The 18,395-nt window shown below is 38.2% G+C and overlaps 1 protein-coding gene across 3 annotated transcripts in view; it reads left to right on the top strand.

The window, feature by feature from the left end:
- Positions 1 to 12,950, top strand: part of ZNF800 (zinc finger protein 800) — a 52,127-nt gene extending 39,177 nt beyond the window's left edge. For all 3 annotated transcript variants that reach the window (XM_070423843.1, XM_070423840.1, XM_070423841.1), the window contains one exon: positions 12,160 to 12,950. In XM_070423843.1, coding sequence (XP_070279944.1) covers positions 12,160 to 12,340 — 181 coding nt within the window. In that variant the 3' untranslated portion in view covers positions 12,341 to 12,950. The remainder of the gene's footprint in view (positions 1 to 12,159) is intronic.
- The last annotated feature ends 5,445 nt before the right edge of the window (positions 12,951 to 18,395 follow it).

Below are 18,395 nucleotides of genomic sequence, written 5' to 3'. Positions count from 1 at the left end.
CATTCTCAGAGTCCTTGGTTTGTGTTCTAGCTATTCTGAAATAGTAATCAGCTTCTCCCTTCTGCATTTTGCATTTATTTCCATGAGGATGGGAGTCAAAAACTGTATTACCCCACACTCATGCTTCTGCTGATGTAACCAGCTGATTAGGGGGCGTTGGTGGTGGCAGCTAGCTTTGTTTATCTGTTAAATTAATGCATAGGTGGTGCCATAGACATGCCACCAAACAGGTATTAGCTAGGTTGCATTAACCCAGATTCCTTTTTAGTATCTTGAGTGATGCAAGCCTTTGTACTATATGCTAATTAAAGTGTTTATTACTTGTAGGACAAGTTGTGTTTGAAATGAGGTATTTATTTGCCTTTTAAGGATTGAAGATTTCATTTTAACAAACTTTTATTGCTAGAAGATGAAATAAGTTGTTAAAAATATCTAGGGACAGATTTATAATAATAAGCAAATTACCCCCCCTTTCCCCATTGAGCCTGCTCAGGTGTCAAAAATCTAAGAATTTTATGAGTATTTTTCAGATTTCACTGTTTTAGGCTGACTTGCTTCATCCATTCAGTAGACATGTCGAGCTTCTAGTTTGTACAGGACAGAATTAGGAGCTAGGGTTACAGAGGTAAGACATGCAGTTCCTCCTCTCAAGTTTGGTGGAAAAGATACATTATAAGATACACAGCAGTGGAATGTTAATTATGAAAAGCTTTCCCTGACACTGACGGAAGGCTTCTCGTGATTCCTAAATTCATTCTTGAGTCAAGTTTCACGTTAGCTGGGCAGAAAAACTTTCCAAGTAGGTACAGAGACATGAGACCACATGTAGACCAAGGGAAGGAATATGAGACAAGGCAAGGGCCAAATCAAGAAAGAGCTTATGTACCAAGTAGTAGTTTGAATTATATTTTCAAGATTAGGGGTAGCTGTTGTAGGGTTTTAAGCAGGGATTTCAGATAGCATTGAGGAGACTGAATTGGAGTGGAGGCAAAGGGTGTTATTTGTGGTGGGGGAATAAAATGGAAGCCAGTTTCAGAAATCTTAAATGATAGCAGCCTAAATGTAGGTAATGCCAATGAGACTATGGAGATGGATACAGATACTGTACTATAATTATTTCAGAAGTGGAATTTCCCAGGCTGGAGATGAAGAAGGAATTTAGTGTGATTCTCAGGGTTGGGCATTTTGTTTGGGCAGGTGAGTGGTACCATTCTTTACGGTAGGAAACGGGAGGAGGAACACTTTCTAGGGGGAAATAATTAAAGTTTGGGTGTGTTGAAGGTGAGGTGTTTGTGGGACATCTAATTGGAGATGCTTAGGAGGAGTAGGATATACAGACTAGAGGTCAGGAGAGAGATTGCATGGGGCTGGAGATTTAGGAGTCATTTCTGTCCATGTGGTTGTTGCAGCCATAGGTTTCGAAGACATTACTGGGAAGAATAAATAGAAACAACATAACCTAGCACTTCTCACATTCTTTTAGTTTATTATGTAATTTAGTTCAGTGTCTTCCTATTTTAGTTTTTCATTTTGAAAATGATGTTTGGCTAGCACTGTGTTTCTCTGTCTCCTTCCCCACTCTACCTCCCACCCTCTGCACCCACCACATGTATAAAATCTATAATATAACATATATTTGATAATAGTGTAAGACAGTGGTTCTCAACCTTCCTAATGCCGCAACCCTTTAATACAGTTCCTCATGTTGTGGTGACCCCAACCATAAAATTACTTTTGTTGCTACTTCATAACTGTAATTTTGCTACTCTTAAGAATCATAATGTAAATATCTGATATGCTATATGTGTTTTCCGATGGTCGCGACCCACAGGTTGAGAAACGCTGGTCTAAGAAGTCCTAGGTAGTTAAGTTATAATAATGTGGGCCAATCTATGTGTTGAATTTAGAGGGCTTTTTAAAAGACTAAGACCTATTTTAAAAGATTATTTATTTAAAAAGGAAACATCTAATTTTCAAAGATAAAACAATCTAGTAGTTTTCTTGGATTGACAATATTTGTTGAATCCCATAGCTGTGATCTGTCCAGGAATTGTTTGTGACTTTTTCCCTATGCCTCTGACCAAGGCAGAAACTATTTCTGAAAAGTAGGAGAAAGCCATCTGGGTAAATTAATAGAATCTGACATAATATATACGATAAATTTAAGTAATTTAGTATCCATTGCCCAATTCTATAGGAAAAACAATAAGCTATTAAACATTGAACAGATGATTGAAATATATTATTTTTACTTTGTCAAGCTGCACTTTTTGGACTAGTGCCTATTTAAAATAACAGTTAATAAAAACTAGGTTCTGCATTGTCATACATGTTTCTGTGACCCTCCCAATTTCTTTTTTTCTTTTTATTGAATTTATTGGGGTGACACTGGTTAACAAAATTATACAGGTTGCAGGTGCACAATTCTACAACACACCATCTGTACACTGTATTGCGTGTTCCCCACTCAGGTCAAGTATCCTTCCATCACCACTTAACCCCCTATGCCCCCACTGACAGCTGCCAACCTTCTCTCTGTCTATGAATCTGTCTCTATGTTGCTTGTTTGTTCATTAGATTCTACATAAGGGTGAAATAATATGGTATTTGTCTTTCTCTGACTGGGTTATTTCACTTAGTATAATGCTCTCCAGGTTTATCCATGCTGTTGCAAAGGGTAAGATTTCCTTCTTTTTTTATGGCCAAGTAGTTGTGTAAACGTACCACAGCTTTTTTATCCATCCATCTACTGATGGACACTTGGGCTGCTTCCAAATCTTGGCTATTGTAAATAATGCTGCAATGAACATAGGGGTGCATATATTCTTTTGAATTAGTGTTTCGGGTTTCTTCGGATAAATTCCCAGAAATGAAATTGCTTTCTTTCACCTCCTTTTTGAAGGGAGAACCTAACAATAAAACTTTAGATTTTGGCATCTAGATAACCACGAGAGTTCAAGTGGAGATTTTTGTCAGCTTTGAAACTGAAATGAAGCAGCCTGTTTACCCTGCCCGGGCCAAGGGATACTTACAAGGGTATGCAAAATGACTTTTAAGAAGTCAGCCCTGTTTTGATCAACTTAAAATATGCCTTTAAAGGGAAGATAATCCAAGGAGACTGTCAAATTTCTATAGAGTAAATTATATGGGTACGTTATGACCCTTGAAAACTGAAGTCAGTAATAGAAGTGCTGACAGACTTGAACTAGAAGAGAATAGCAATAATAAAACAACATTTTATTATAATCTTATAATCTATAGTAAAATGAAGAAAACCCTTTAAAGTTTTCTGTTTTGCTTTGAAAATGGTTTCCTTTTGTTTTTTTGAACTTCAAATGAATCATTAATAGGCATTAGCATAAACCTCATATCCAGGTCAAAATAACACAAGGCGCATTGCTGTAGCACAGAATCATTTTAAATCAAAACTTAACTGATACCTGTTGAAAAAAAACATTGATTTTTTTTTCTGGCAAGCCTCTTTATACCCATTTTTACCTCAGTAAATCACTAAGAGATTATTGAATAAAGGTATTATGTATATTTAGGTTTTTCAAGGATTGTAACATAAATGAACAGTGGAATGTGTTTAGAATATATACTTTCCACATTGAGGACTTCATTTGCTTAATAACTATCTTTATATTTGTTAATATTCTTTCTCATCCTATGCCAACATTTTACAGGTAAATTTTGTTTAGAAATCTCTTCCAAGATTTATCAGTGTTATAATTAAACACAAACACAATTTTTATAAGATAATGAATACCTTTATATTGCATACAAGATCGCTAGATCACTGAGAGATAGAGGATAGTTTTCCTTGTTCTGATTTGACTTGTTTTTTTCATACAGCGCAATCCATAGCACTCTATTTCATTAACCAGACCCAATTCCAGACTTAATCAATGGAAAAGTAAAACTGGCACCTCTTGAATTAAAAGTTACAGCTAGATGCATATTGATCTTGTATTTGAGCCTGTTCAATCACTTTTGATATATTACTAGCATGTCATCATCACTCCTTTGTATTCTATGAAGAATATTTGGCAACCCAGTATTTAAAAAATATTTCTAACATTTTTGCCAAGTTACTGTTTAAAATCAAACTATGTCTAAATTTATCATCCTGCTACCAGAACTGACTCCCTTGCTGACTTTGTTTTGTCCATGCTATCATTGTCATTTTGCTTATCACAGATTTTAAAGTTCTGTTTCTTCTATGAATATGTACTTGACTGCTCCAAACCATGCTGACCTCTTCCTCTGATAAACTTAAAACACTTACCATTTATTTTTCGCTTTCATTTTTTGTTATTATAGCATTATTGTGTAATCACAGTGTCCCCGTTTTTAGACTAAAGCCTTTTGAGACCCAAGACTGACAGTTTTACTCTGTAGCATTAGGGTTATGAAGGAGGGGGTCCCGGGCCTGTCTGTCCCCATTCTGTGCTCCTAAGGAGTCAGTCATTTGGTTTCTTTTCAGTGTCCTCTTCATGTCCCACTTTTATTGGTCTAAACTTTGTATTGCTCAACTTCTGGCTACTGTGATTCTGTTAGGATCTTGTGTTTATGAAGATTATGGATGATTTTTGGAGATTCTTGGGATAATTTTATGGGAATACAGGGGAGATTTTCTTTTTTTTTAGTTTTCTACCTCAGGATTCATTTTTAAACTCTACCACAACAATTCTTACCTCTTTATAATTGCTTCTAATAATAATATTTATTCATTTGTCAAATATATTTTGACAGTCTATATATCTTAGAAGCAATAGTTTGGATATATAAAAAAGGAGGATTAACCAGACTTTTACTTTTGGTACAGAATAAAAAGAAAGAAGAAAAACTATGAATTTCATAAAAATACATTTTCTTCCCATACTCTTGCTTACTGTGTTGCTTTTATAGCCTGATGGGAACAGAGCAGGCAGAAATGTAAATAATTATAATACCATATTATGTATGTCACTGCAAAGTAAAGCTTATTTTATTTAGCCACCTGGCATTTTGCATATACCTTCTTTTGAGCCATAATTCTGTTGAATTGTAGATGGGACTCTAGAGATTTAGTATAATCTCATTTTAAAACGGAGAAAATTGAGGTAAGTGCACAAGGTCACACATGTAGTTAATGAAGAAGTCAGGAATAGAGGCCACCTATCTCTTAAAGATTACTTTAGTAGGTGATAACATGTACATGTAAAAAAATAAAACAGTACAAAAAGGTGTACTGTGAAAGGTAAGTCTTCATCCTACTCCATCTCCCAGTTCTCTCATTCTCTTCCCCAGGGTCAAGAACTTACGAGTTTCTTGGGCTTTCAATAGCTGTTTTATGTATATGTACCCATATAAATGTCATTCCTCGTCACGCAAATGCTGGCATATTGTACACACTTTTCTGTACCTCGTTTTTTATCTTGTTTTAACAATATGTCTGGAAATTGTAGAAACCAGGTATTTTTATTCCTTGGTCCATGAACTTTCCATTTTTTACTATATTGCTTATCATTCAGACATCCAGTTTTTGCTAGTGGAAATAAAGTGTTAAATTGTTCTTTGTTCCCAGCATATCAATTTGAATACCACATGTGCAATATAATGTGTTTCACATTTTTATCAGAAAGAGATCATGGTCGTTGATTTATTCTATGATAAAGGTTGAAGTTAAAAAATCATAAGTGAAATATATATAATAATTACTGCTAGTTACAAAAAATAGCTGATTGGAATATTTTCTATTCCATTAGATAAAGAAATGGCAGTGAAGTTTTTAGGGAAGTAATTTACCTTTAGACTTGTGTAAAAACCTGTGTGGTATGTGCAAAAACAGTTTAATATCTCAGTGCCAGTGAAAAGCAATGATTTTATAAATATCAAACCACAAATGTTTACTTTCTAAATTTTAAAATCTTCACCTTCATATAAAAAAAATCACAGAAATAAATTTTTGTTAATTGAAACAGTTTTTAACTATTTTTTAATGTTCTTGGTAAGATTAATAATCTGTATAAAAATATATCCTTAATTTTGATCATTTTGGGTTTATTTTGGCCAACTTACCTATCAATGCAATTGCTTTATTTTTCGGAGTTATTGATACCTATTAGAACTCCTTGATTTTAGCACTCTTGCATCAAACTGTATAACAAATGACAAGTTCTTTTTTAAAAAGTGTCACATGCCAAATGTCCATGATAGGATTCATAGAGATTAAGTATTTATATTTGGGCCAAATAATTTAATTATTCAGTAATCCAGCATTCTCCCTAAAAATTTACTGAGTATTTCTCTCTGAAAAATATATCAATTATAACTTCATTACTGATTAGAAAAAGTTAATCAGATTAAAAGTATTTTTTAATAATACTGTCACAATACTTAAAATTTAGTAGTAGAACAAGTAAGATTGTATCCTTGAGGTTCGTAGCATTAGTGCAGCTTTTGTGTGTGTTATCCTCAGCTCTTGACATGAGGTCCTATTGGTTCTTACTGTATTCGAACTTTGGAATTCTTGGTGTAAGATTGTGACCTAAAATCTTGTCAAGAATTGTGATAAGTCATGCTAGGACAGGGGTGGGCAAACTTTTTGACTCGAGGGCCACACTGGGTTCTTAAACTGGACCGGAAGGCCAGAACAAAAGCATGGATGGAGTGTTTGTGTGAACTAATATAAATTCAAAGTAAACATCATTACATAAAAGGGTACGGTCTTTTTTTTTTTTTAGTTTTATTCATTTCAAACGGGCCGCGGCCCGCGGGCAGTAGTTTGCCCACGGCTGTGCTAGGACCTGGCTGTACTTACAGGTCTCTCTCCTATGGAGATATTATCAGAAAACAAACAATAACAAGCAAAACAAACAGGATAAAACAAAACAAAACACCCTAAGTAACTGCATATTGTGTATATTTGTGGACATGGGAAATGTCTTGATATATATTTTTTTAAATATATTTTATTTATTTATTTTTTTACAGAGAGGAAGGGAGAAGGAGAGGGATAGAGAGTTAGAAATAGCGATTCAGCTGCCTCCTGCACACTCCCTACTGGGGATGTGCCCACAGCCAAAGTACATGCCCTTGACCGGAATCGAACCTGGGACCCTTCAGTCGCAGGCTGATGCTCTATCCACTGAGCCAAACCGGTCAGGGCGGAAATGTCTTGATATTTATTCTTTAGTAAAAGTCTATATGTCCAAGTTCTACTTGAACTTTTTGTTTAGGTGACTAATCCTTTTGATAAGTGAAACAAATACTTATTTGTGCCATTAAAAAACATTCAACTTTTCTGAACACTGTTTTGTCCCTCCTTTTCCCATCATTTCCATTTCTAATTAAATGGTTCTATTGTGCATGTGTGTATGTGCACGTGAGTGGGTGTGCATATTTGAAGTCACATAACCATGTAGTTTGAAGATGGTGAGCAGGAAGACAGAGGGCAGGCTAGCCTCCCTGCCAGGCCTCACAGGTAACTTCGACATGGCCACTACTTTCTAAGGCTGGCCCTGATTATTCACCTGGCAAGGTGATTGGGTGCGAGAGGACTGTCACTCTAACTGGCCTCGTAGATACTGGTGTAAAATACCACAATGCTAGTTTTTAAAATTAGCAATGAGAAGTATTAGGCACACTCACTTCTCATATTTATGGTTCAATGTATTTTCTTAGTGGGCAAGTCTACATGGAAAACTAAATTACAATCATAAGGTTGCTTGATGAGCATTGAGTCAGCTCTCTGATCAATATCAGGAAGCTCTGGTAGTGTGATACGTTCATCTTTCCCATAGGAATATAGCGGGTGGGGCAAAAAGAGGTTTACAATTGTTAGTATAGATGATAATATAGTAAATAATATAAGAATAAACTCTGTTTTGTGTACTCACAACTATAAGCCTATTTTTGTCCCATCCTGTACTTGCCACTCAGACCAGATATTTTTCAATTTTTAGAGTTATCCTTTCTATTAGACCAGGGTTCAGGCACATGGCCAGTTTTACTTTTTTGGTTTCATTTCTTACAGAGTTACTGTAGACTATCTCCTTTAGTACTTTTTCCCATTAGAGTTTATTAAAATTGCGCTAATGTATGTAAAACACTTAGCCTAATGCCTGGCATATCAGTAAATAAGTGATAACTAATATTAATAAGTGTAACTGGTGTTGAATTTAGGTCATCTTGATACTTGTAATGTCAAAGACAGTCTTTTATGCCATTTCTATACATGATTGATCTATCTCATCTTTTACATTCTTTTATCCTTTAGTTCTTTTTAACTCCTTAATGTCATTTACTCTTAATATTGAATCCATAAGCTAATTAGGACAGTCAGTTTTGGCTCTGCATGATTTTGCTACTGTTTTTGACATTTTGATTTTTTTCAGAATTTTAGTTTCTTGTTTCAAAATACTCTATTCCCCATAGTTCCCCTATCTGTAATGTGAATTTAATGAAAGAGATGACCTTCAAGTTACTGCTCCGCCCTAGGGGGAAAAATATACCTTTATATCTTATTTGAGTAAGTGATGTCAGTTGTAGGCCTTTCTGTCTACTCATGCTTACCTCCATTCCAGGCTCTGCTTGCATTCTTTCTCATAGATTGTAAAGATATTTAGAAAGTGGTGGCAGCAGCTGAAGCCTCAGCACAGGGGGATGGCCATGGACTGGGAGGCAGTGGTTGAGAAACACGGGTGGACGTTTGATGATGGCGAATTCAGCAGTCAACAATGACATTACAGATCTGACAAATACACAATTGACAAATCAAAACTTTTTGTGTGAGAATGAGAACAGAAAGGAATAATTGAGATGAGTCCGTGGATCACTCCAGCAACAATAAGCCTTGTCAGCCTTCCCCTCTCCATGATGTGGCGATTACTTATTCTTCTAAGAGCGGCAAAGGAGATTTGTGAAAACAGTGGGAAAATTGCCAGAGCTCCTTCTGGTCTTTGTGACAATACAGATTATAGTGCGTTTTTGAAGCTGGTGGTCTCAGAACCACACTCTGAGAATAGTCTTAGCAAACATTGTGGACGTTCAGAAAATGGATACATCATTTCAGACTGCAGTATTCAGGGAAAGCTTATCAGAATGGCTTTGGTCTGGGTCTTGAGGGATGGGCATCATTTGACTAGATGAGAGGAGGGAAAAGACATTTTGTTGATGGGTGAAATGCCAAGAACAAAGGATCAGGTGGGAAATAATAGTGTATGTAGGGAGAGGGGAGAGTCAAGTAATTTGGGGCAAAGGTTCTTAAATACAGTCCATGAAAGAGAATTAAGGCAGTGCCTCTATCAAGTCATTTCACTCCAGAGTTGGAAAAAGTGGGCGCTATGCCATTTTTGTTCAGCACATGCCTGGATGAAACTAGTATTGATGCCTCTCAGTGCACCAAGCTTCATGTTTTCATGTGCTCTCTGATGTCATCACAGAATTCCATTTTAGGATATTTTTTGGAAATGGGAAAGAGTGTCAACATCTTTAAAATGCTCTTGTTTTTCTCTCTTAATAAATATTCAAACGGGAGAGAAAATGATGGCACTTTGGGGGCAGATGTATACCTGGTGATGTTCATTAAGGACACATCAAGGTGTTCCTGCTTTGTTGAGGAAAGGATAGCCACTCGTCATTGTGTCTTTTTATTTTCCATATAAGCAGCTGTCACCAGAGGTATTACCAAGAGGTATTACCAAGAAATGGGAACAGAATATGATGTTTTTCTCTCCCAGACAGATATTTGCTGCCTTTCCAGAAGTGTTAATTGACCTTGAAGGCAGAGGAAAAAAAATGTGACTTTAACTTGAGAGTTTTGGGGGGATGTAGTGTTCCAGTATAGAGGCTACCGTAACCTGACAGAGCATGCTATGGAATTCTGCATTTGTTCTATGTACCTTTGAGTCAAGGATTTCAATGCTTGTTGCCACGGAAAAAAAAATGTTGCTCTTGATTATCAGAAATGATGTATGTGTTGCTGTCTCAAAGACCATATCACAATTTCAACTCAGTGGGCCAAAATTCACTGGAATTTACTACTGAGCAGTTAGAAGTATTTTTAATGATTTTTTTCAGGAAGTCACCTTTTTTTTCATGAAAAATAATGTGAGGGAGGCATAATCCTTTGTAAATAATGTTTTTATTTATTTCTTATGTTCAGGAAGTCAGTTTCCAGTGCAGTAAAATAAAGTACATTGTGTATGCATTTCTGTGCTCGGGATGAATTTGAGCAAAGGAATGACAGGAAATTAGCTCATCTGAAGAATATGGTGGAAAGGAAAGCTTCAGCAGGACTGGGGTGGGATGGTTTAGGGAGTCAGGTTAGCCCCTGTATCTGAGTTCTTCTAATAATCTGAAGGTAATTTTCTAGATTGAGCTCATGTTTGTGTGTGTGTGTGTGTGTGTGTTTAAATGTCTGCGACAATAGGCACTCAAAATGTCAAATCGCTGTATGGATAGAAAGTTGGGTGATAGCCCCCCAAATAAATACTCTTCTGTTTCAAACCTGTTATGATAAATCATTTGGTGATAAGGTTTTAGGGGAGAAAATGCTTTTTAAAAAAGTTCATACAGCTTTCTTTTTGTTCAGGAGCAGTTGGTTAACACAAACTTTTGGCCTCTTAGGATTTTATCTTCATAAATTATATTTCTGATAATTTTTTTTTTTTTACTAAAGGTATGCCTTTAGACATGATAACTTCTATTCAGTACCTTCAGAGGGAAGGAAACTTGCAGGATGGTGTGGTTTAAGTCACATTCCAATCAACATCTGAGTTTAGATTTGTTCATCATTAAGTTAAATCAACCTGACAACTCTGAGGTCACTTTGGCTTGAAATATCACTGGAACTTGTGATGGATCTTCTGTCAATTCAATAACAGCCCTGGAACCCTGCCCCTCTGTCATATTAGTATAATTTTATTTTCATTCTGTGTATTTTCCTGGAATATGAGTTAGCTAAACAGATTCCCTGCCCCAAATTTTTAATCTGTTATGATTGGAAGACCAAGATGTTTAAATTCAGACTCTAGTTCATTGTAATATTTTAGTTTTGCTCCTACTAAGTTCTTTCAAGTTAAAGAGAAAAATTATTGAATACATTGTTAAAACATTGGTATTATCTAAATATTTGTTCTAAAATATGGTAATTTTTTTGTTTTTAGCAAACGTTGTGTTCCCAGGTCTGTGGAGATAACAATCAAATTAAGTGTGTTAGAAACCCAGAAAGCATTCCCTTCCCTCTCCCCGAAGTAGAAATGTTTCATAAAGGTGAGGTAGAACTTCAAAAAAGATAGTTTTGATAAACTGTAATGGTTAAGGGATAAGTTGCTCTGTAATATTGTGATTACTTAGAACCTCTGAGGAGATAAACTAGTAATGTAGGCCATTCATTAATCCTTAAAATCTTTTGATTTCCATCACTTTGCTACACAACATGAAATAATTATTTTAATAAGTTTGAATTGGGAGAAAGAATGAGTATATAAGAATAGAGAAAAATTCCTTTGAATTATCCTGTTTTTAAAATTTATTTGTTACTTTAATATTTTTTATTTTTCAGTTAGAGTTGAGGTACAGTATAAGCCTGTATTTTTATTATAAAAATAAAATATGCTTATTGTTTACAATTTGGGCAATAAAGGTTACCTGCGGCCTCATCACCGGAGATAAGGAGTTAACATCTTGGAATCTTTCTCTCCGTTATTTTATACAGGTGTGGTGTGTTGTGTATGTATACACGTGGACACGCAAGCATACACACACCACAATGGGGATGAAATTGGTTTTTTATTCCACTTTACCAGATGACTGGGTATCATTTTTCATCAGTATAGATTGTGCACTGAATTCCCCGGGTGAAAATTTTGTATGCATTCATAATTATTATTGAAGGGAAAATCCCGAAGTTGGAATTTCTAGGGCAAAGGGCACTAACAAATGTGAGGGCGCGGATGCACGTTCCTAACCGGCTGGGACACGCCGCCGCGACTCGGCCCCCCCGACGGCACAGGTGCACCCCGGGCCGGAGTGGCAGCCAGACCACCTGTTGGCGCGAGTGGCGCGCGGAGCTGGGGTCGCGGCTCTGGTGGCGGGAGGCGCCGGCGTTGCCCGTTTCTAACCGGCGTGTCTTTGTCTCTCTCCCTGGGGACCGCTGCCGCCCGGCCGAAGCCTCGGGAAGCCGTCGCCCCGCAGCGCCGCCCCGCGCCCCGCCGCCCCGGGGAGCCGCTGCCCGTCGGCGGCCGTCACCACGCGCCAGGCCGCCGCCAGTTGCCGCGCGAAGCTCCGCGGGGGCGCCGCCCGGGAGCGCCAGCTCGCCGCCCGCGGCCTCCGCAAGCCCGCGCCCCCGTGAGCGCCGCCGCCGGCGGGACGACGCCAGCCCCGAGCACAGCTCCGATACCTCAGGCGCCTCGCCGCGTCCCGCCCTCCAGGCCTCCTCCTCCTCTTCCTCCTCCTCGGCGAGCTCCGAGGCCGCGCTCGCAGACCCACCCCGCCCCGACGGCCCGCAGCCCCGGGAGCACCTGTGCCTTAGGGCGGCGGGGAGGAGGCCTCGCCGCCGGTGCCGCTCGCGGAGCAGGACTTCCTTCTCCCGCCTGCCCACGCCTGGCTCTGAGACCCTGCCCCCGGGCGCTGCCCTCCTCTCCCTCCTCCACGTAATTTATGGACTCCTAGCAGTTCTTCTCGTTAGTTCTTCAAAGCCTAGACCCCGCGTTAGTCCTCGCCACCGCCAGCCCTGCCCGGAGCCCGACGATGGTTTTCCTGGTGTGCGCACCCCCGGGGCCCCGGCGATCGGCACAGTCTGCAGCTGCGGATGCATCGCTGCGGTTGGCCTTCAACCCCGCATCCAGCCCCCTGCTGGGACCCTCCTCTCCATGGCCATTTCCCGCTCCGAGTCAGCCCCGGCTCCCTCCCGCACCTCCCGCTGCCCTCGGGGCGTGCACTGCGCGCGGGGGGGGGGGGGGGGGGGGTGGCCGAGGCGTGTGCCCGGCCCGGCCCCGCCGAGGCTGAGCGCGGCCAGGTCTCCAGGACGGCCCTTCGCCCTCCGGTGAGACGCGGGGCCCCTCCAGCAGCGACCTGGGCGGGGACGCAGCAGCCTGGCCGGACTTGCTTAGAACCGCTGCGCGGAGGCTAAAGCCCTTCCCGCCGGTCCCTGTCTCCTTTCATGCGTCGGACTTGCACTCTGGTGTGAAGGCCGCCCCCTCCCTGCTTCTAATTCCTTCCCTTTACCCTTCACTGATGTTACCTCAATAAAACTCTTGCAAGCTGAACCCTGCCTTGGTGTCTGTTTCTAGGAGGACCTGAGCTGACACCTTATCAGACATTCCATCCTGATCACCGTTGTCCGATCCTGCCCGATCCTTGGTCCACTGACAGCTAACTCACTGACTTCATTTTTTCCACTGCTGATGAGCCCCTTCCTGGATTTCCTCCCTTCCTTCCTAGCCTAGGTCCCATGGTCCATCACTGTAAGCACCCTCCTCGAACTACAATAGCTTCAGCAGTCTTGAACCTGAATTCCTTCCAAAGTACTTTTCTGTAAAATCCCAACCCTGGCTGGGACAATCGAACATTTTCTTCAAGAAAAGCACACAATGCAACCAGCCAGTATTGCTTTCAATCGGTTATCTCAAATCTGATTGGTGCCATTGTTCCTACTGCAGTGTCAGTTTCCTCTAAAACGACTCTTTACACCTTTTAATCTCCTCAAAATTTTCTGACCCCCTCCTCCCAGTTTACTTCAATTTCCCTTGGAAAATAGAAGATACTACATACAAACTTCCTCATCTTTTCACCGCAAGACCCCGCCTCCAACCCATCTACCTCGGTAACCATCTTCTTTCTGTGGCTCAAGAGAGGCTTCACAGGCCAGCTCCTCCTCGTGAGCTCTGGATCCTATCCCCGCTTGCGGTTTCAAGAACTTATCCCCTTTCTCTCTTCTGCATCATCAATCTCTGTCTCGAATGAATCCTTATCAGAGTGCAGAGGTGCTCCAGTGACCCCCCCATCTTAACCAAACCTTCCCTTGTGCACATCTTCTCCATCAATGAGCCATTTTCTCAGCTGTCCTTCATAACCAAATTCCTTGATGGAATTATCCTTCTACCTATATTGTTTTTATTTTCTAATCTTCTATTCACTTTAAAATCCACAATGTGACTTCCCCATCACCAGCACTGAAAGTGTCCATGTTAAGGTCACAGTCACTTCCATATTACCCTACCCCAAAAAGAGTATTTTCCTGTCCTCACCTTGATCACTCTCTGCTTCGTTAAATCTTCTCTCTCTATATCTAAGGCACTATTCTCTCCTGGGTTTCTTCTTGCTTCACTGATTGTTCCTCAGTGTTATGCTACATCAGCCAGGGGTCCTCAAACTACGGCCCGCGGGCCACATGCAAATACAAATATTGTATTTGTTCCCGTTTTGTTTTTTTACTTCAAAATAAGATATGTGCAGTGTGCATAGGAATTTGTTCATAGTTTTTTTTTAAACTATAGTTCGGCCCTCCAATGGTCTGAGGGACAGTGAACTGGCCCCCTGTTTAAAAAGTTTGAGGACCCCTGCTACATCTCCTAACTTTGAAAAGTTGAGGTTTCTCACGTCAGCCGATCGGGCCTTCTGGCTGCTGGCCTGGGCCTTCCTTCGTTCCGCGCCGCCCCCTTGTGGTCAGCACACATCATAGCGAGCGATCGAACTCCCGGTCTCCTGGTCGAACTCCCGAGGGGTCACTTTGCATATTAGCCTTTAATATATATAGAGAGCACCACCATCCGACCAATTGCTGAAGCTAGAAACCTAGGCATCATCTTTGATTCTTTTCATGACCTCTCACATCAGATAGGCCATCATAAGCTATCAGTTTTATCCTCAAAATATATCTTTAATCAGTCTGCTTCTTTCCATTTTCAATGCCATCAGTTAATCCTGATGAATATTTTTTTCTTAACTGACAGCCAGTCCTTCCTGGTCTCTCTGCTTCCACTCTTGACCCAAGACCCACTTCTTGATAGAATGGCAACAATGACCTTACTCATAAATTGAGTAAAATGTTCTCATTAGATAAAATCTAAACTCCTTCAATGATCATAGAACCTGCACAATCTGGCCCTTACCTATATCTCGAACCCCATGTATGCTCCTCTGTTTATTGCCCATGATGCAGCCACACTGGTTCCTCCAACATGCCGAGATCTTTTCTGCACCTCAGGGGCTTAGTAAATGCTGTATCTCTGCTTAAGCTGCTCTCCTTGGCTATCTTCTTCCCCCATCACAACCTTGTCTTTTAGGTAGGTTAAATACAGCATCCTTTTGTTTGTTTGTTTGTTAATCTTCACATGAGAATATTTTCCCATTGATTTTTAGAGAGGGTGGAAGGAAGAGAGATTGAGACACATCAATTGGTTGCCTCCTGCAAGCACCCTGACCAGGGCTGGGGATCGAGCCTGCAACCGAGGTAGGTGCCCTTGACCAGAATCAAACCAGAGACACTTCAATCCATGGGCTGACACTTTATCCATTCAGCATTGATTGAAAGTAGCCTCTCTCCTCCCCTTTGTTCAGTTCTTTACTCAAATACCGTATCTCAATTTGGAACTTTATTTATTTTATTTACTGTGTGTGTGTGTGTGTGTGTGTGTGTGTGTGTGTGTGTGGTTAGCAGTTTGCCATACTGGAAGGAATGAGGAAAGAGACTGTGTCTGGATGTCTAGATTCTTTAGCAATGTTTTCCCAGCCCCTAAAACAAAACTGGGCACATATTAGGTGCATAATAAGTAACTGTTGAAGGAATGAATAAACACATTTGCTAATTTTTCTTTTGGGAGTTCACTTTTTATTGATTTGTGAGAGCTCTTTATATATTAAAATCACTAACCATTTGTTCTATATGCTGCGGACATTTTGCCCCTATCATATATGTACCAATTTAATTCATATTGTCTTTGATATACAGAAATATTACATGTTTAATTTAGATAAATTTATCTTTTCTTTCATGATTCTGCTTTTCGTGATATGTTTTAAAAAGTCTTCTCCATCTCAATGTTATATAAATATTTGTCTAATTTCTTAAAAAATTTTTAAATTTAAATCTTTAAATGAAATTTATTTTTCATATAGATGTGACTAAGGCTCTAAATATTTATTTAGTTGTTGCATCATCATTTATTGAAAACTCTCTTTCACTGTTTTGAAAATTCCATGTTTATCAAATATTAAATTCTTACATGTGCTTGGAGTGTTTCTGGATTTTATTTGTTTGTTTTTTGATATCCTTCTCTATTCCTGAACCATGCTGTCATTTTATATTGTGATTTTATAATTTGCTTTATTGTGTGGTTACCTTTATATTAGGGTAAACATTATTCTTCTTTTTCAAAATATTTGTAGCTATATATGTACATTTATATTTCAAGATAAACATTAGTTATATTTTCATCAAGTTTCAAAAGAAATTCTACTGGCATTTTGTTTAGATTTGCTTTAATGTTATAGATTAATTGGGGGGTAGAATTGTAATCTTTGTAATATTAATTTTTCCATTCAGGTAATTGTCACATGTCAAGGTTATTGAAGGCTTTTTATATATTCCTCAGTAATTTGTAGACCCTGCATATTTCTTATTAATATTATTAGGTATTTCATATCTTTGTTGGGATTATTTTCTCATTATGTTTTATTCCTGGTCACTCCTTACAGGGTCAAGTGTTGATTTTTGTATTTGGCAACTTTTGTGAGCTCTTTCATTAATCTTGCTAGTTGACTCTCCTTTAGGTAGACAATCATTTGAAGTGTAATTAATGATAATTTTCTCTCTTCCTTTACAATATTTATACCACATATATTAAATAAATGATGGTATTAATTTTCCTCTTCTCCTGACTTTTAAGAAATGCCATTAATATTTCATCAATTTCTAATGTTAGCTGTTGGAGTGAAATAGAGGTCTTTGCCAGGTGAAGGAGGTGATTTCCTGGTTCAAGTATGCTAAACATTTATTGAAAAATTTTGTTGAATTATATTAAACATATTCTTGGAAACTAGAAATTATTGCATTGTTTTATTCCCTGGACCTATTAGTACAATAAATTATTTTAATAGATTTTTCAATATTGGATTATTTCTCCATGAGATGCATCCTATTTCATCATGGCGAGTTATTTTTTTCTCTCATTCAGTATAACAATATTGAATTCAGCTTTTTACATTTAATTTAATTTATTTTATTTTAAATTTTATTTAGGGTAATTAGATTTATATTCATGAATAAGATTTGACTATAGTTTACATTTTTATATTCTTCTTTTATCAGATTCCAAAAAATGTCCTATCCTCTAGATTGGTATAGAGAGTATAGAAATTGTCTATTATTTGAAGGTTTGGAGGAACTCACCCATAGTATTGTTTAGGGCCCAACCTATTTTTAAGGGCAGAAGATAAATTTCTGAAAACAGGTTAAATTGAAGGTAAATTTCTAGACAGGTTAATTACTAATGCTTTATAAACTTAAAAAATAATGTTTAAAGAAAATTATGCATTTTTACAGAATTTGAAAGTTTATTAGTAGATTTCTATATGTAATTAAAATATTTTGTCTATATTTGTACTTATAAATTTTTTTCATTTCTAATCTTTTTATTTTTATTTTTATTTTTTAATATATTTTATTGATTTTTTACAGAGAGGAAGGGAGAGAGATAGAGAGTTAGAAACATCGATGAGAGAGAAACATCGACCAGCTGCCTCCTGCACATCTCCTACTAGGGATGTGCCCACAGCCCAGGTACATGCCCTTGACTGGAATCGAACCTGGGACCTTTCAGTCCGCAGGCCGACGCTCTATCCACTGAGCCAAACCGGTTTCGGCTCTAATCTTTTTAGGTGCATTTTTTAAAAAATTTAGTCTTGCCAGTCTTTTAAAGGAGCCAAACTTAGCTATTTTAGAAATTACATTTTTTTTAATATTTTCAACATCATTAATGTAACTTTTACTCTTTATTAATTTCTTCTTTATTATTTTCTTAAATTTATTTTGTTGTTTTCTGAATGTTTCTTTGTAATTAATGACTTAGTTCATTTATTTTAATTTTTTATTTAGTAATAGGACACATAAGACTATAAATTTACCTCTCAACACAACTTTGCATCTCAAAAGTTTTGGTATGTAGTCTCTTAATTGTTGCTATTTAAAATAATGGATTATAATTACTGTTTTTATTTCATTTTTGATTGATTTTATTTAGGTAGTATTGGGAGGTTTTTGTTATTGTTAATCCTGATTTCTTTTTAATAAATTTATTAATATTTATGTTGCTATTTTAATAAAGAACTAATTATGTTTGGAAAAAGTGAAGTTATCTGTGAAGTGGTCTTATCTGAACTTATATGCAAGCAGTACCTAGAGTTCC

This window comes from Myotis yumanensis, unplaced genomic scaffold (genome assembly GCF_028538775.1).
Source record: "Myotis yumanensis isolate MYYU_CA2020_CCGP unplaced genomic scaffold, mMyoYum1.0.hap1 SCAF_9, whole genome shotgun sequence".
In the NCBI taxonomy this organism is placed as follows: Eukaryota; Metazoa; Chordata; class Mammalia; order Chiroptera; family Vespertilionidae; genus Myotis; species Myotis yumanensis.
Note: the sequence above shows the minus strand (reverse complement) of the source record. Positions and strands in the feature narration are given on the sequence as shown.